This window comes from Drosophila kikkawai, chromosome 3L, assembly GCF_030179895.1.
Source record: "Drosophila kikkawai strain 14028-0561.14 chromosome 3L, DkikHiC1v2, whole genome shotgun sequence".
NCBI classification, from domain to species: Eukaryota; Metazoa; Arthropoda; class Insecta; order Diptera; family Drosophilidae; genus Drosophila; species Drosophila kikkawai.
This window is the reverse complement of record NC_091730.1, coordinates 1,483,586-1,503,181: the sequence shown is the minus strand read 5'-3', so window position 1 is coordinate 1,503,181 and position 19,596 is coordinate 1,483,586. Positions and strand designations below refer to the sequence as shown.

Sequence of the window (19,596 nt, the reverse complement as noted above, 5' to 3'; positions counted from 1 at the left end):
ATTTTTACACACGAGCTAGCATTTGTGGGCATTTTTGATAAGCACAAAAATAATTATCCATACATATAGATTTATTATTTATGTTTGCTTTCAGGGGTCTGGGCGGAAATTAAAGACTGCGCCTCAGAAAATGCTGCAGCCGCAGGCTAAAATAAATTGAAATTTTCATTGGGCGCCCAGAGAAGCGAGGCAAAGAAAAAAAAAATGGCACGAAAATCCTTGGACAGACTCGTGTCGAATGCAGTTCTTCTCTCCCATGTGTTTGTGATTAATTTCCTGAAATAAAACAAATATGAGGAGATGCCCAGGGCGCATACGTGACAATGATTAGATTAGAGACAGAGAGCAGCGGACCCCGGGGGCCATGAGGATTCCCGGCGTTTAGGCTGAAGGAGCAGCACTCTCTCTCCCCCGGCACTTGGCCACTTGTATTATCCTGCTCGGCCCTAAAGTTAATTTTAAATTCCGAGCTCAATTTCGCCTGGGTAATTGCTCATTTGAAGAGGGGCTAAGTAGAAGAAACAAAAAAGACAACTCAGCATCAGAGTCGAGCTGAGTTTTTGAGCTTCCTTTGTACCGGCCAAATATATAAAAAGAAACTCTTTATTTACTGTCAGCCACTTGGGCCAATTAATTGCTGTTATGGCCAAAGACTTTCCCTCTTTGTGCGCTGTCACTACCAGCAGATTGCCGGAGATAGTGCTGCTGCGGGATGTTCCTCCTCCGTGGCCAGTGTACCTGTGTACCCCAGAGTACCTGTGTGAGCTCATTAACTGGGGAGGCATAGGGAGGAGGCAGCATAAGGGGCTTTGGTCCAGCAGATGCCATCGCCATAGACACTGCTCGTCCTGGTTGCAAACTCAAACGGTTGCTCAAGCTGTTGCTCCTGCTCCTGCTGCTTTTGCTGCTGCCACGAGCATCCTTAGACGAGTTAAGTAGACTACTAAATGACGGCGGACGGAGCGGCTGATGATGAGCTGGCCCAGGCTCTCGTCTTTCGTCCCGTATCTCTCTCCACCCGCCCGTATTCCTGTATTCCTGATGAGGGTTCGCCCGGCTTGTCGAGTTGTCGACTGTCGAGTCTCAGGCTGGAAATGGAGACGGAGATGGAGATTGGGCCTCCTCCCTTTCGTCCTTAAGTGTGTTTTCAAAATTAAAGCCTGTTAATGAGATTCGCCTTGCTGCTGACTCACGTTAAGTGGCTTAGAGTGTATCGTAAGTAAGCACTTTTGGCATAGAGATCAAGCCCTCTGGATTGCCGTGACTTATTAAAAATAATACCCAGTGATTTTGATAGTAACACTTAAACCTTTAACAAAGGAGTTTGCTTGGTGGAGAGAAAGTGTCCTATCGAAGGTAGAAATTAGTTCCTGAAAGGAGCATCCATTTAAGACATTAGCATACGGACTTGGAAAGCCAATTAGGTTTGGTTTGGGTTTTCTCATTAGGTGAACATAGGAGCTGAGGCTGATATAACCAAGTAAATTGCTTAAAAATTATTTTGAATAGCTAAAAATGTATTTAAAATAATGAAATTACCCATGAATTATTTATTTAAAGCTTCACAATAAACTAAACTAAGCTCTTTCACTTACTCAACATTCCAACTAGCTTACTGAAAACAATATCTCTTTTCCAACTAATAAATCCAATATTTAAACTAATTACTGAACCCTAAAAAGTCACAAGAAAATATGCATTAATTTGCAACTACAAAGTGACCAAGTTTTGCAACATAAAGCCAATATATAACCAATTATTTAGGCTTCAATGCAAAATAATTCATTTTATCTAAAGCCAATTTATTTGCGGTATGCGAAGTGAAGGCAGCCGGGCATAAAATATAAAAAATAAAATCCATAAAAAAGAGACACACAAGCAGGTATAAAAAATGGTGTGTTTCAAATTCGAAATTTGTAAATTCCAATTGCGTTTGGCACACGCACACTAATACGCGTGCAAAAAAGCAAATACACACACAGAAGGTGAGGACCTAGTCAAAGGGAAATAAAAACATTTACAGGACGATTCCAAAAAACGGGGGAAGCCCACAAAATAAATGATGTTCGCTCTCACGTGTTTTGAATGTGACAGATTTGAGCCTTTTGTCACGATTGTTGATGATGGGTTAACAAACGGCAATAACAACAACAACAACAACAACAACAAATACAACACCAACAGTCACTGCCACCTGTATAAATATCAGCGGAAAGTGTATGCCAAACGATAAAGAATTTGTCAACATCTAGCTCGCTGAGGGGTTAAGTCCTTCCTGATGGGTTTTCTCTGCTCACCTGATAAATGGAATCGTTGAGAGTGTTGGTTTGCTTGGTTTTGGCTTGCTTGGTTGGCCAGGTAAGCAGTTTCCAAGGGGGCTTATTGCACTCTAAGAATTTAAATAAGGTTAAAGGGGAGAGCAATGCCTGCAGTGATGGAAAAAGAAGCGTTTTAAGATCTCAAATATTCCTGAAGACCTGAAATATGCGATATATATCAATATAATTTATGTGGAAAAATCTATGTTAGAAAATGTATAACTAAGCCTTATTTTTGATTGGATTAATAATGATTTTCTGAGCTAAACCTATATGAAAACTTTAAGGCATAAAGGCAAGTATATATCCCATACTCTTAAGTAAGACTTTCACGCCTGCAAATGAAGTTTCCGCTGATCGATTTCTTTAATAATTCTCACAGTTTCTATTACTGGAGGTCACTTTGGGGTAATTTATCAACGAAATAAACCTAACGAGGGAGGAGAAAACCCTTTTTAGAGCCCTTCCACGTTCTTGTTACAGTTCTAAAGCTTGTCACCCCGCCATCACCATCACCGTCGTCATCATCATCGTCATTATTATCAGTAGGATTTCGGAGGAGGAAAAGGAGTAGGAGCAGGAGGAGGAGCAGGAAGCAGGAGAAGAAGCAAATGTAGGAACCGCCGCTGATCAGGAGCCAGGACATTTTATAAGTGCCTCATCTCCACGCTCGACATTCGTGTCACGCAGCAAAGTTGTTACTCAAAAATGTTCGTCGTGGCCATAAACGTGCGACACAAGTCCTTGGTAGGACTCACTCTCCATCCCCAGTCGGAGGTGGCGCCGCCATATAGTTTTGTGCTGCAAATTGGCAGTTGTGTAAGTCAAATTGTAGTCTGTCTGGAGGAGCCACCTTGGCCACTTTTCGCCTCGCAATTTGTGGCTTCCATTAGCAGCATAAGAAATCTCAGTCCCAGCAGAGGGAGGCAAAAAAAAAAGCAAAGACTTTGAACTAGAAATACAGCTACGAAGAGAGGTTGTCTAAAAAATTACATTTGACCATCTGGCTGTCAGTTTATTTTTGGCGGAACTTTGATGATGGGCGGAGATTATAACTTTGAATGTTATGTAATTAACAGATAGCACCAAAACTTTGGCATCACGCATGACCAGCTGCTTTGTTTGCGGCTCGGCTCGTTCCAGAGAGAGATTGTATCTTTGGGCCACTGGGCCATACATAAACCAAATTGATTCACTTAACGCTACACGCCATTAATCTGCCAATGTTTCGTTGGTTTTTGCGATGCTGATGCACTGGGGGAAATTTATTTGGGTTTTAGAAATTTTTTTAAAATTTAATATGGGTTTTAAATTAATTTTCAAAAATATTATTGAGAGAAAAAGGTAAGAATATATTTTGTCTTGAAAATATTTTGATGAACATTTGTGGTTAAAACTTTTAATAATAATAACTTTTAATGCTAGTTAAATTTTAAGGAGACTTTTAGCATAAAAATAAATTTTTAAAATTATTAATTAAGCTATAATTTAATATTTTCCTCACCTTTAATTAATTGTCACACATTTTTTGGGCATTTTCTAACTTCTAATTATTATATATTATATTTTAAAATTCTTTTCAGCATTAAAATAATTTGTTAAGATTTTTTTTTACTTATAAACATCACTGAAAATTTATTAACAGAAAAACACTCTAATAATAATATGAAAAATACCTTTGTTGCCCTAAAAACCTACCCTTATTTATCACCTGTGTAACCTGTAACTACTCCTCCCTGATTTTAGGCCTTCTCGGTGTGGGCTTTTAGGCTATTTTTACACTTGCGGTCCTCGGGGCGTCTTTAATCAGCGTCACCCCTCTGCGGTTGCCCAAGGGCCATTGCCACTGCTACTTCCACGGCCACTTCTCGGCGTGTGCCCACCTGCATGTGAGCTTTGTTCTCTTGTTAACATCAAATAAACTGAAAAAGGTGGTTTCCGGGGGACTCTAGGGGTTCCTCCCCCCTCTGCTGACAAATTGAACCAAAAATGGCCAACTAATTCAATGTAAACTTTAAGTTTAAATTCCTAATGTTGATTTTTCCGGGGATACATGGGAATATTTATTTTTAAATTGGCGCCGCGTGGGGGGTAGAGGAGAGCCAGGAATTTGCTTTGTTATGCAAATAATTGTCAACACCTTTTGTGAGTTTGCAAATTTCATTTCGCTGTGCAATTTTCAGCGGTATCTAACGGGGCGTGGCCATGGTCGCCCTTATGGGAGAGTGTGGGTTTTGGGCTTCGACTAGGGTGTGTGTGTGTGTGTGTGTGGGCAGCACAAATGTTGCCAATTATTTGCACACACACAAGGATAGACAAACACTTAGGGAAATTTGGTGATTATTTGGTTAAGGATATAGATTTTATGAGTTAAAGAAAGGTTATAACTTTATTCAGTTTTAAAAAAATCAAATATAAAAATTAAATAAATTTATTTAAATTAAAAAAAAATTCTTTATTTTAATAGCAATAAATTTTGTCTTGTGTATAATATATAAAAGCTTTATTTGGCAAATTATATGGTGATTTTGTGGGATTTCTGGGGCTATATTTGTTCCAAGTGCAGCGGCACACTCGGCACTTGCCAGGAAATAGAGGTGGAACGGATCGGCGGACGGATGCAGGACATGCAGGACGAAGGACCATATCACAAAATTGGACCAGGACCGACCAAACAAACCGCAAACGTGGACAGCGGGGCGTGGCTTGAACAAAATGCGAACAAAACGCGTTTCATGGCCCATTGACAGAGCAAACCCCCGAAGGGTCCTGGGAGGCAGCAGGATGCCTGCTGGCTTACCGGGCCATATTTGCGGCTAATTGGCTTTAAGTAGTGCTGATTACAGAGGCTCGCTGGCTCTCTCGCTCGTCGATATATTCGAGTGGACGCATTTTCAATTACAAAATACAAATTAGCGGCCCTGCAAAGTAGGCAATCCATTTTTGTTAACTTATTAAAACGCAATGAGGCGGGGCGGCAAGGCCGTGGCGCACAGGGCGTGGCCATAAATTAATGCCATTAATTTGAGCTTAACACTGGTTTATGCATCGCCTGCCGTAAGTACAACTTACACGCATGGCCACCGGCGGCGGCGGCCACTGAAGGCGGCACCACCACCACAGACTGTGATTGTGACTGCGACTGTGTAACCACCAGAAACGACGGTAGCAGGACGAGCAGAAGGACGCGAGCGAGCCGGAATGCTGTGCATTTAATTGTTGCATTTTAATTAAAATTTATACACAAAAGCTTTTAGCTTAAGTAAGCGGCCATTGTTGGCGATGGCGACCAGCGGGCACGCAGACATATAAATGTGTTCCCCACACACTCTCCCTCCGTCTTTATATACATATATATATGTATATGTATTCGCTGTAATATTCCGCATAAAAATGCAATAAGCACAAGGCATGCATAGGTAGCAAATTATGCCAGCTTCGCGCTGTAATTAACTTAATATAAAGCAGCAGGATCCAGCTGCAGGATCCAGCAGCAGAGCGCAGGGAGTGAAAGCTTTCTGCATCCTTGGATTACGGCTATCTGCCCACAATAACCATTTTGCTGGCGTTTTTTGTATTTTTCAACAGCAGTAAATTGCAAGTTCACAGAGAAAAATAATAATAAAACAAGAATTAAATAAAAATACAAGGATTAAATACTTGAAAATTATTTTTAAATCTTTAAATTACTCTTTAAGTATTTAATATCCCACCAATAAATACAAAAAAAATCAAGAATTCTATTCTAAATATAAACCATATTTTTTCTTGTGCCTCGTATCATTTTCCTTTGGGAAACCCCTTCTTTTCCACCTCCTCACCCCTTTCCACTGGCCTTACACGTTGTTTCTTTCCACTTTGTGGCCGCTGCTGAAGTGCAGCAAATTCAATTTGCTTTGGCAATTGTAAAGGGAATGTAAAAGATGCCCAGGAAATGAAGGATAACATTATGGCGGTCTATGTACCTTTCAAATTATTTCTGTAGCCAAAAGAAAAAGGAATCGATTTGTCAAGATAGTGGAGTTATTGGGCAAAGGAAATACATATTTTTGGTAAATTTAAAACGTAGAAATTTCATGCTTAAACCTTAAAGAACTCGAGCGTATTTTAACTCGTAACACGCGAACCTCTTTCCCTGGCCCCATGTTAGACCATGTTTTTGGCATTTCACGTTCCCAAAGGCACTCCAAACTCATGCCCCGAATGTCGCTTATGAATTTCCCATAATCTCGGGCGCGCTTAAAACGTCTAGACGCAACTTGGGCAGCGGCAAATAACAAACAAAAACAGACAAAAGCAAGGGAACTCAAACTCAAATTACACGAAATTCAAGAAAACGAGTCTCTTTGCAAGTGGTATTTGTATTTGCATACTTATTAAAAAGAATATGAGTCGCGCCCGGGATTATATATTTAAATTGTGCCAAGTGACAGTTAATAAGGAGCTCAAGACACTCCAAGATTCCAATTCGGGATGTGTAAGGTGTCCGACCAGAAACCATGACCACAGAACGAAGCCCAAACAAAGGCAAGGCAAATAATAAACCCTTTTTGCGGGACCAGACTTTGATTTGATTACGCCACCTTTCTCAACCCTTGAGTGCACATCAAAAGCCTAAGGAGGAACCCAACCCAAACCTCCTCCTTTTTCAACACCTCAAATTAGTGCACTTTGTAGTTTCGAATTATAAAATTTGTCTGAGGCCCAACACCCATAAATCCTTGGCCGTTTTACGCACGCACGTCCTGCAGGTGGTAGTGGCGGCCGTGGCCTTCTCCTGGTCGATGATTTGCTTCGTTGACTAAGCAAATTAAGTATACGACCCACGTGCCGGGACTGCCGAAGGAGTCGAAGGAGCCTCAGCTCGCCGAAATGTTTATAATGAGCTAATAAACACAAATTGATTGTGTGTGAAATTAAAAGCGAAGCTGCGGCGAAAGTTTTCACCTTTCAAAATGGTGTTTTGAAATATTTTGGTTTTGGGATAATTTTGCCAAGAAGTTTTTATTATTTATATTAATATTATTGAAAGAAATTAGATGGGAATGAATTGAATAAATATAAACTAAAATAATATGAATAAAAATATATTTAAAATCAAGGGGAAAGCCCTATATAATAAGCAAAAGTAGAGTTTTGATGTAAAATAATCCCAAAATACTTTCACTTGCTTAAATATTTATCTTTTAACACCATTTCTCTCGCCCATTTCAGTTGATTGCTGGCTCTATTTAAGGCCTGACCCACATCCTTCTACCCGGGAGGTGGGAAAGCTCAAATCGCTGACCGAGTTGGACCAGCACCCATGGACTAGGCCCATCATCAACTATGCATTAGCCGGCGGGCACATGTTTAAAATACCAAAATACCTTGCTCCACGCACCATTATGTGCATTCGCCAGCGTCCTTGGACCAGAGACCAGAGACCAGTGTCCTGTGGCCATCTTTTGTCTTTTGCCAGCGATTCGGTTTCGGTTTTGGTCTTGGCTCGTCGCTCTTTATCTGGCTGCGGCACACAATGACGCGGCGTATGAGTAATGGGCGTGAGGCCGGTGAGGGGGAATGGTGCATCTACATAGGACTTATTACGTATACGCAGCGCGTAGCGTTTTGATGGGTCCCACACCCACCACCACACCCACAGCCTCACCCCCACGTCCTCTCTGCCACGTTGTATAATAAAGTGTTTGCGACTTTTTCATTGCTCACGTACGCTCTTCACGACTGACTTCTTATGCTGCGGGTTAAGGTCCTGCTCCTGCCTCGAATGTGTCTGCTAAGCGAGTGCTTTATTTCATTAAGTTCGGCTCCGTCCGTCCGTCCGAGGCAAATCTTTGCGGGCAACTTTTGTGCGCTTAATATCCCGTTGTGCGATCCATGCGGTTTTTGGCCCGGGATTCCTATTCCTTTATAGTTTCCATCACGCCTGGGAAATGGCCAACGAAGTACAGTCAAGATTTCTTTTGTCTTTTGTCTTGGCATTTATTTACATATTTATGAAGCGAAAATATTAAGAATTATTTTCGGGTTTCGGGGGGGGGTTGGCCTTTATCTAGCACTGAATTTGGCCATTACCAGCGGTAGGGAGGGTAGGCATTCCGGGCCTGCATATTTGCCAGCTAGGAATTTTTTGGCCTAACCAAGGACGTAGAACGCAGGACCTGCTCTCTCTCTGAGCCTGGGCTACAACACATTTCGAATAGCAATAATATTTGTAGACAAATATCTCCGGCTGGCTGGCTGTCGTCGTCGTCTCCCTGGGCCTCTTTGAAGGTAAACTCAAAAGCAGACTCCAGGCTGCGGTTTTCCTTTGGCTCTCCCTTGGCGTCATAAATTCTTATTAATTTATAATAAAAATTTGTGAAGAGCAAAGAGAGAGAGCGAGCGAAGCTTTGGAATTTCGCAAATTAATATTTCATTTCGAATGCTCGGCATTGCACAGTGGTTGCGCCCATAGGCCAAAAATAAAAAAATTTATTACAACAAAAATGTACGAAAAGTAAACAGATCGTCTCTTAAATATCCAAACTTCTTTGTGGCATACCAGATTTTTTTTTAAATCTAACAGGACTTTCTAAAAATTAAATTAAAGATGATAAGATGTGTTCATTTGCAAAGCGTAACTACGCGCATCGCGAGTGTTTCACAACCAAACCGAACTTTGAAGTGGTCCGATTATTAATTACGTGTCCAAATTAATATTTTTTGTAATAGATTTTGAAGTTCAAGGTATTTTCTATAAAATAAGATATAATTTAATATATTAAAAATAATTATTGTTTTCATTATATTCATGTGAAATAATCATGTTTCTGGTCTATATTTTAAACGTATTTTTTATGTTTAGCTAAAGTTATAGTTGTGACCCCACAATAATCTACAGTTCATATGTATGCCAATGTGTTTGTCGCGCTTTTAAGGTGACAAATAGTAAAAAAAATTTTGCCGAAATTTGCCTATGTGCCTATAATCTTAAAAATACTAACACAGGTTAGGGTAAGGTTTTTAAATTTTTTTTTTGGTATTTTTTTTTTTTTTTTTGTTAAATAAAGGTTTAATATCCTTAAAATATTGTGTAAAAGTTTTACATCGATTATTACAACATTGACGAAGTTATGGGTAGTTGAACGGAAGTCGTTTGGTGTTTGATGTATGAAAATCACAAAGTTTAAAGCGTTCTCCTGAAAAATGCCATTTTGAAAATCGGTGTACTCTATAACTCAAAAACTACTTAACCAATCGGTTTGAAATTTTGAACATAACTTTGAAATTTAATTGTACAGGTACTCACGTAAAGCTTTTTAAAATTTTTAATGTTAATATAAATATTTTTTTAAATTAACTTAATTTTTTAGTCGAAAATCGGGGTTTTGACTTCCAATTTTGATAAAAAATCGGGGAAAATTTTTAAAAATAAAAACGTCTCTTAAGTACCTTGGGGCACTAATTCTTTAAGGAATGCAATACATTTTTTTGATATCGGACGTTTTTGTGGACTGTTAGGATGTACACCGAAAACCAACTTTTATTTGTGGGGACTCAGGAGATTAGCAATATAGCGTAGGCCTGTAAATATTTTTTAATACAAAAATTTAAAAAAAATGGCTCAAATGTTTTGTTAATTTATGGTATTTAAATCATTAAGCTAACTTTAGCCGTTTCGCCAAAACATTTTTTTGAACAGTGGGCAGTTTTGCACCGAATTAGCCTTACCCCCCTTAAGCTGTGTACATTTGTTGCTAAACAAATAAAATACACAATATATAAGTTAATAATTTTTTTTTTACTTTTGGACACTTATATTTCACCAACATTGTCATTAAGAGATAAAAAATTAATTTTAGCTCTTGGAAAAAAATAATTTTATAAAAATTTTGTATGGGAGCTATAAGATATAGACATCCGATTTTAACCAAATTTGGTAAGAATGCATAAACCTGTTTCAAACATATTATCTGTGAAATTTGTTAAGATATTTTGAAAAACAAAAAAGTTTTTCATACTAAATGTTGATTTTTAACAGATTGTTCCTATGGCAGCTATATGATATAGACGTGCTACATGGCCAATTTTTTGGACATATACTTAAAACATTTTTCTTGATTTTTGGTATTAATTTCGTAACGATACATCAACTAGAACTATTTTTGGCCGTGTCTCCATACAAGCCCAACCACTGTGCATTGGTGAGCCAAGGTTTGGTTTGTTCTTCATCGTTTGCTTTCCTTTTTCTTAGCTTTTTTTGTGTTCCTTTAAATATTGTTAGCCCTTTACACAAAAAATTGCACAAAATTTGTTGCATGCCTAATGAAATTCTGTTCTCTTCAGGAAATAATGAAATATATACTCGTACTGGGAAGATAGATCCCTGCTTGACTGCGTGCCAAAAGCGATTAAGTTTGCTATAAATTCTAATTACCAGAGAGTTACGAGTTACGAGTTGGAAAATTACATTTTATTATATGATAAAAGTTAAGCTTCAACTGGACGACGATAATGTATACCCAAATAGATTTACATGCGTATTCCCCGGACAAAGCCAGGGCCAACCGCAAACTCCACTTAATCATGTGTCGCTGCTGCCCAGCTGCCTCCCCCCTGCTCCTCTGCTGCTCCTCTCCTGCTTTAACTCCCAACTCCTCCACTGTATTCAAGTGTCAGAAGTGCAATTTATTTTTATGTTGTGTAGTGTTGTTTTGCCCAAAAAGAGAAAACCAAACCGAACCAAACCAAAAAGCTGAAACCAGCGAACGCGCGGCTCCCAGCCCCAACAATACACAAAATAAACAAAAGCTTAGGGTGGGTGGCGTTGGGGGGTGGCCTTGGCCTGCCATAGTGCTTGTCCAGCTGGTGTGGCCATAAAAACCAAAGCTGGAGCTCTGTGCGGTTTGTGCTGGCTATATGAAAAGCGTTGATATATGCAAGCGAAGCGAAAGGGTGATAGATCTCTATTCCAGTCTATAAGCGAGCTAATAGAGAAGACTGCCCATCACTGCTGTTCAGATTTTTATTAACCAATTTCAGAAACACATAAATAAGCCACAAAGGAAGCATGAAATTGGTTATACAGGTTTACCTGTGTTTTATTTGCTATTTTTGAAAAGAAAGAGACATTTAAGTTGGTCTAGAAGAAGCCCAAAAGTTACTCGGAACACTCCCAATATTCCTAAATATAATTTTAGAGTTTAAATTATAATATTTACTCTTCCTTAATAACCTTAGAACTCCTCTCATTATCCTTTATTTCCTACTTAGTTTAAGTTTCCCCTAAAAACGTCCTCAAAATCCTCTCTTAGACCCCTTTTGCAGACGTGTCAAAAGGGCAACAAATTGCAACGAAATTTATTTATTTGCTAATTAAGTTGCCTGCTCCAGAAGTTTTTCTATGGTACATGGAACATGTAACATGCAACTCCAATTGCAAGTGGAATGCTCCGCCGACCGACATTCTCGATGTCACGTTTCGAGCAACTAATTTGTAAATATTCCTCTAAAGGCAAAAAGTTTGCCAGAGCTCCTCTAGGGCAGCTCCTGCCTCTACTATGTACCTCCACCTATAACATATCGCTGTTATCCCTGCAATATGTCAAAGGTGCAGGCTGAAGGAGGAGGACGCAGCTGCACGCCGTGTGGGACGTGTGCGGTTTTGATGCGGTTTCGGTTTAACAGCTCCCCTTGGCAGCCGCCGCCGCCACCTGGGCCAAACCTAAAATGCAGTCACCTGGTTAGGAGTAAAAGGTAAAAGGAGGAAGAGCTGGAGATGGTGATGGAGGAAGAGCTCGAGTTGGAGGTGGAGCTAGATATGAAGGTAGAGCTGAGTTGTGTCAGCTTTAAGTTGCTCATCATGGTGGAACTTTGCACGTGCCATCGTGCGACATCGTCATCGGTGTTTTGGAGGCTGATTGAAACACCGCCTGGCGGAGCGCCCTTCAACTTCAACTCCAACTTGAACTCCAAGCACTTAGCATGAATTTTAATGCTGCGAGTAGCAGGCAGCATCGCTGTTTTGGCCTTTCATCAAAATTCAATTGTCTTCGGCTTGCATTTTTCAGTCCAGGGGACTCTCAACGCCATGACCAGATATTACACTGAGAGAGTAAAGGAACATCTAACAAAATTCTATTAAAAATCTAGAGGTATTTATAAGAATTTTTAAAATTAGGAAATATTAAAAATTTATATATATAATATATTTTTAAACATTTTACTTATTTATCTTTGAAATTAATATCTTTTTAATATTTTTTTAGAGTGCCCTTTTCCTTAGCACCGACTACGACCCTCGCTAAAACGGACAATTCCCTATTGTTGACCCTTTTCGGTCCTTTGTTTTTCGCTCGGCCAGCCAAGCGCGCCAAGTGGACGTTTATCTTTTGCAGTCACTGTGCACTTCTAGCTGGCCCCGTCCCCGTCCCCGTACAACCGGAAAGTGTATATAAACCATTTTATTTGCGCTCTGGTGCGGCATATGTTTGCATAATATTTCGCGGAGCGTAAAGGACCCAAAAGAAAGAACTCCTTGGGAGCTTACCTTTTTTTAGAATATTTTTTCAACACTATATATTTTTTTTTATAATTTTTTAACATGGTCAAATTCATAAAACCCATTCTATGCAGAGTCTATATTTTCTTTTTTTTTTTTACGATTTTTGGAATACACGCGCTGAAATCAGCCAGGGTTGGGAGTTAGGAGTGTCTTCTGGTTGGAATTGTTGTCCTGGGCAGTGGATGATGTTGGGGATGGGAATGGGAGCAGCAGCGGAGCTGTTCGGCTTACAGGCAGTAAACCGCTTTGACCACCGATCCCTGCTTGGACATGGAGTCCTTGTGCAGCTGGTATTGCAGCTGGAGGGGCGGCAGGCAGAGCAAATCGCGCAGCTTCAGGCCAATCTCCATGACGGCCTCCTCGTTGTACCCGTTGGCGGTCCAAACCGCTGTAGGATGGATAGGAGGAGTTGCGTTAGGAGTTGCTTTAGGAGATTCCATGAATGTCATCACAAAACAGAAGCTACCAAGGCTTGGGACACTCAAGAAAAGTAGGTGGAAATATTTAAAATTATTTTTAAATGATTATTTAGAACATCGAGTTAATAACTACTTAAATACCAAAATTAAAGATCAAATATAAATTGATAATAAATTTCTAAAGAGAAGCTATAAGCTTAGAACATGTTAAATAAATTAAAGTTTCCTTTAAAACCCTTTAAAAAAAAAGGGTTTTTCTTCTATAAATATAAATCTTTATGTTGAAAATCCTCTATACTTTTTCCCTCAGTGCATTATACTTACAAATTTTGTTCGTTTTGCCACGCAAGTTGATAACTGCCCCGCAGACTTCTTCAGTGTGATCAAAGGCCTCGCCAATCAGTATGAGTAGCTGTCAGCGGGCGAGGAGAGTAGGTTGAGATTGTGTTGTTGTGAGGAGGAAGCTGGAAGCTGCTACAGATACGACAGCCAAAGGACACAAAGCCACATGGCCACATGGTCACTTACCACATCCAGCCAGAGCTTGTCGAGCTCCACTTTGGAGCCACGCCCTCTATTGATGACCCAGCGGCCGCCGTACTTGTTGGCCTCATCCTCCCACATGGGCCTGCAAGGGAACGAGGTAAATATGGGTTAAAAAGGGTTTTAAAAAGGCTTAAACAGAATTTAAAAGTAAGCTGAAAAAGGACACTCACTGCGTTCCCTTCTTAAACAACGAATAATCGCTGCCTATCTTGATCTCCGACGGTGGCTTGATGTGATTGTACAGGCTCCAAAAGTCCTCGACCATGTCAATGCTGGTGATCTCGTTCTGCAATTCCTCCCAGGACTTGCTGCGATCGTTCTCCAAATACCAAAGCGTCCAGGTGTGCTCTAAGGGATGCTTGATGCGCATATCAAACGGCTTGAGCAGCTTTAGCTCCTGATCTTGGCACTGTTGGGCCTTGGAATGTGACTGTAACTGGGTCTGCGTCTGCGACTGGGCCTGGGAGTCCCCCTCATGGTCCAGCTTCTGGCGCTTGGTATCGGTTTGCTGCTTGGCCGCGATCATTTTTGTGTATATCTTTTTTTTACTTGATCGAATTTAATCGCAATTGGAGACACTATATCCGAGCTTTAAAATACAGTTACACACATACGCACACAACACGACAATGTCTACGGTGGCCTGGATGGATCCAGACTGAGGGAAGTTCCCACATCCCAGACCCAGACAGTAAAGGCAAAGGCTCTGAGAGGAGGGACAGTGCTCTGTCATCAAGATGAACCCAATTCATAATATTAATTGCAGGTAAATAAATGTAGACTCAGTGCCCAATAATTCAACCATAAAGTTTTATATGGGTCAATCAGGTAAACAGTGTAATTTCCTTCCTTCAAAGCAATTCTATAACAAAGAAGGAACACTTTAATGACTGAACATTATTTCTACAACTTTACTTTAGAATAAAGTAATATCTTTTATGTTAAATTTCTAATTACGAATGGTATAGAATATAATAGATTTTAATATATATTCCGTAATGCTTTCTTAAATGTTTCCAAGTTGAAAAGGCGTTGAAAACCCATAGAAAATAGACAAAAATTCCAACTAAGCTCACACGGCGGGATTATTTTTATACCCTTGCAGGGTATTATAATTTCAGTCAGAAGTTTGCAACGCAGTGAAGGAGACGTTTTCGACCCTATAAAGTATATATATTCTTGATCAGCATCAACAGGGGAATCTTTCTATATATGTCAGGAAGAAATCGATTTTTTGGTCATTTTTGCAAAATTTGATAAGGGGTTACATCATTAAAATGTTTGATTTTGATAAAAAATTGAATTTTCAAAATTTTTATATAAAGTATGCAGATTTATTAACTGTAGAAAATCTTGCACAGAACAGTTTTCCGATTTAGAATTAATGTTCTTTTGGCCGAGTTATGATATTTTTAATTTTAAAAAAATCAAGAAGTTTTTTTAATATAAAATATCAGATTTTATAATACAGCATCAACAGGGGAATCTTTCTAGACATGTCCGGAAGAAATCGATTTTTTTGCCATTTTTGCGAACTTTTATAAGGGGTTACATCATTAAAATTAGCAAAAATAGCCAAAAAATTTGATTTCTTAAAGTTTTAAATTTGGTATGCAGTTTTTTTAAATTAATAAAAATTAACACAAAACTGCTTTCCGAATCGAAATTAATGCATTTTTGGCATAGTTATGATATATTTTAATTGTCACCTGCAAGGGTATACAAACTTTGGCTGGCCAAAGTTAGCTTTCTTTCTTGTTTTATGTCTATTTTAATTTATTTGTTAACCAATAAAATAATTATAAAACGTAGGGACTGACACCAACAACAAACATAACTTGGAAACATAACAGCAATATTTCAGTTATTGGTGCCTCCTTCTTGACAAAAGATCGTCTGGATGTTGTCTCTTTAGCCTTCGTCTGGTCATGGGGCTGGTGATGCCGCTAGGAAGTCGATGGATCTGCTCCCTCACTGTTAGGATGAGGAAGTCGTTTGCAATGTCTGCATTTCTTGAAAACCAGGGTGCATTTGTGATCGTTCGCCACGTAAGGTAAATTGCTTGAGCAAAGCCTTTCAGCCAGTGATTCTTTATATGTGCTTAGATCCCTTTCTGTCTCTCTCTGGAGTCCATATATATCTAATTTATATTACAATGCTGTTACCCCTAATAAAAAACTAAGAGCCCCCAATCAGCTTTTATGTTAATTTGGCAGAAGATTGGATAGTTGAGATAAAATAGAATAAAAAGGGTGGCAGTCTGCTAAAAAGATATGATATGTTCAAAGCACATCTACACATCGTGGCTAAAAAAAAAACTTGGGAACCTTATTAACAAAACTTTCTTAATATTTTTGGAATTTTTTAGATTTTGTTTAAATAGCAGTTTTAGTTGACAGATCATAGGAGCCCATGGAACTCAATGTCAGGCTGCTATCACTGTTTAAAACATTCACTTCAAAGGTTGGACTAACGTCAAAGGCTTCAGCAAATTCGGACAGCACCGTTTTCATTGCCGCTTTAACTTTTCCAAGCGCTAAAATTAGCATAACTACGACATGAACGGATTCTCCAAGATAACCAAGGAACAAAATAAACCATAAAAGTAAACTAAAAAATTAAATTAATTTAAAAAAAATTTAAATAAAATTACTTTTTCGAAATCTTAATTTTCTACTTTTGTGCTGGCGTTACCCTTGGAAAAAAAACAAAGAGCCGCCAATCAGCTTTTATGCTGATTTGGTAGAAGATAAGATTATCGAAATAAAATATATTTAAAATCAGGACCAACCAGGAGACCAGAGGAAAGTGAAGACTGGCATGTTGAAACTAAACTAACAAAAAATAAAATTTTTAAAAATATAAAACAAAAATAATGGCCAACAAGGGAACACACCTTGCCAAGAGAAAAATAAACCATAAAACTAATTAAAAAAAAAAAAATAAATTTAAAAATAAAAAACGATGAAGTTTACAGTGCCGAGGACGAAACTAAACTGAGGGAAAGCAGACCTCACCCCAGGCAGCTAAGGCAAAGACACTGAAAGGAGGGTCAAAGCCTACTTAATCGCCTTCAAGTTGAACCCAATTCATAACTTTCATTGCACGTAAATAATTAGACACTCGTTCGGGGCCATCTTCGGGCACTCATCTAGAGCCAGCGCCACTCAGTGTCCTTCAGCTGCAGGACTTGCTCTCTCTCTCTCTCTCTCTGCTCAGTCTTTCTAATTCAACTCTAAACTTTTTATGCTCTCTGCAGTGTGGCCTTTATTTTGGACACTGAAAAGAAAATTCTGGAAAATTACGAAAAGGATTCTCGAATTATAAATTTATATATAAATTACCTAAGAGGCTAGCCTCACTTGAATATCCTTTTATTTAATATTCTAAATCTTTTCTGTTAAGTTTTGTGTCCAAATATTTAGGCTTCGACTTTTTTTCGCTGTGCCACTTAATTTTGCGGACCCGTTCATGGCCATCTCGTTTGGCCTTGGAGATAAAAATCGAGCGCCTTATGCTTTCGTTCATATAAAGCGTTAATTTTACGACACTGAATGGAAGGACACTTGAGCGACTCCGACGAGTCCAAGTACAAGTCCAGAGAGAAATTTACGCACTCACACTTTCCACCCTCCGCCTGCCTGCCTTTTTTCCTAGGATTTTACGACAAAAAATAAGCAGAAGAAGAGGGAAAATAAGAGTGGTGATGGAAGAGGAAAAGGTGGAATTTCCCAAGGCTTTTGATGGTGTTGATAATGATGATGTTGCCTGCTATTGCCGGAGCTGTCGCCTTTTATGTCGCCTGCCATAAAAGTGAAAATATTATGAAGCTTGTTTCTGTGGGGCCCCGGACCGAGCCGGGGAACAATGAAACGGCTACGTAATTGCCGGCAAAGTATCTCCAAAGTCATCTATGAGGCAGTTCTTGACTTGTGCAATTGACATCGGCGCCCAAAACAGTTGCGATAATATTACAACAGCCCGCGCCCCGAAGTGCCGAAATGCTAATAATAGGCAATATCGAGAATTGAGACAATGTCTTCTTGGACTTTAATTTGACAGTCGAGTGACAGGTAGAAACACTTAAACAATATTCCGATGGAGCAGCAAGTATCCTTGGCGGTTCACAAAAACCCAAAAGGCGCAGAGGGAGAGGAGTCTGAGCAGGAATTTTGTGTCCAAGGTGACTTTATATATGGAAACCTTAAGGTGTTGCCTGATTTCCTGGTGCAACAGGATGTCAATCTGTGGGTTATATTTATTATAAGTAAATTTTATTTGGTATTTCCATTAACTCACAGTTCTGTCAAACTCCTGGTGATAGTTACTCATCTGAAAGTGGCAAAAACTTCTCGTTGTCCTGGACTCCCAGGATAGTATTCTAAAAACCGTGCAATGAAATATCAAGTTCAAAGCGGAAATTCCCAAGTAGTAAAAGTCCTTGACATTAATGGCTTTAAAGCAGTAAAAGGGTATCAACCCGTAGACCAGCCCACACAGCCAATGGAAGCGAAAGTGCTCTATAATTTTTTGTGTCAGCTGAAAGATTCTCACTCGAAGTTGAATTAATTCCTCGGTAATCGTGTGAAGCTGCTTCACCAGCACCAGAAACTGGCCACTTTCCAGGACTCTGGATTGCCTCAGCGAATCCAAATCATTGGAGATCCTGCGAGTGCAGCGATGCAACTCATTGTAGCTGGCTATGAGGACCACCAACAGGCAGAGATTGATGGTTATTTGAAGGAGGAAGGTAAGCAGGAAGGCCAGCAGAAATAGGAGCAGCACAGTGACTGTAAAACCCACGAATCCGACACCCAGACTGAGGTCAGCCAGCATGAGCAGGCATCGTAGGAGATTCTGTAGGCCCAGAATCAAGAGCAGCAGGTGTCTCAGCCGGAAGATATTCGGATGCCTGGCCATCACATTAACCTCTTCCACGACCTCAAGGAGCTCGTTGAGGAGCCGCACTAGATCCTTGCTAGCCCAAAAGCCCTGAACTCGAACTGCCAGCATCACGTAGGTGCCCACCAAGAGTGGCCATGTTTTTTCCACATGCAGAAGCATCAAACTGAAGCTTGCATACAGCAGCAACGACACAAAGGATAAGATGAGGCCTCCGTATATCTGGAGGGCACTGGAGGGACGAAAGCTCTTCTCGCGAAAGCTGTAGACGCAGGTGGTGATGCCGCAGAGTTGGGTCACCGCCAAGATGAGGAACAGCAGCTGACGCGTCCGGCGGTTGACAAAATTCACTTCCCTCATTGCGGCGAGGACAACAATTGATTTCACTAACGGGAAAGGAGTCCTGGAACAAGGACAAAGGACAAAAGGGAAGGGGCGAATGCCTCATTTGAATTATGACCGCACTTTAGCGCTGATGTACGGGCATTAATAAGCGCGGTCGAAGTTTTGATGGCTTAATCGATATTTCGGCAACTCTTGCTCCTGGGCCACCGCAGCGCATTCTGCGGTTGTCCTGCCTGGCTGCCTCGACGCCTGAAAGTATGCACGGTATTTGGCAACCAAGGACTTTAATTAGAGATAAACAAGGCTAAGTGCCAGGAGCTGCGGTCAATAATTTTGGTTGCTTAAAGGAATAAATGCATTTCCTTTAGGAAATCATATTGAAAATAAATTTATTGTTTATTTAAAAGGTTTTTCTTTTTGGTAAATATAACAAGTAAACTATTTTTTGTATAATTTCTATTGTAATTCCAATTTCCATGGCCATTAACCTGAATGACCAGTGAGTTATGCTGTTTGCTCC

General features: G+C 39.8%; 2 protein-coding genes across 2 annotated transcripts; both read right to left on the bottom strand.

Moving 5' to 3' along the window:
* Positions 1 to 12,877: 12,877 nt before the first annotated feature.
* On the bottom strand, positions 12,878 to 14,511 carry eIF4E4 (eukaryotic translation initiation factor 4E4). The gene is made up of 4 exons (XM_017173214.3): positions 14,000 to 14,511; positions 13,812 to 13,911; positions 13,608 to 13,695; positions 12,878 to 13,252 (listed from the first exon to the last, which is right to left on the bottom strand). Exons 1-4 carry the CDS (start codon positions 14,353 to 14,355, stop codon positions 13,092 to 13,094), a joined length of 705 nt encoding a protein of 234 aa, XP_017028703.1. The 5' UTR covers positions 14,356 to 14,511; the 3' UTR covers positions 12,878 to 13,091.
* A 3,401-nt stretch (positions 14,512 to 17,912) lies between these two features.
* On the bottom strand, positions 17,913 to 19,091 carry Grl65a (Gustatory receptor-like 65a). The gene is made up of 2 exons (XM_017173198.1): positions 18,129 to 19,091; positions 17,913 to 18,074 (listed from the first exon to the last, which is right to left on the bottom strand). The coding sequence occupies exons 1-2, from the start codon at positions 19,089 to 19,091 to the stop codon at positions 17,913 to 17,915; spliced, it is 1,125 nt and encodes a 374-aa protein (XP_017028687.1).
* Between the last annotated feature and the right edge of the window lie 505 nt (positions 19,092 to 19,596).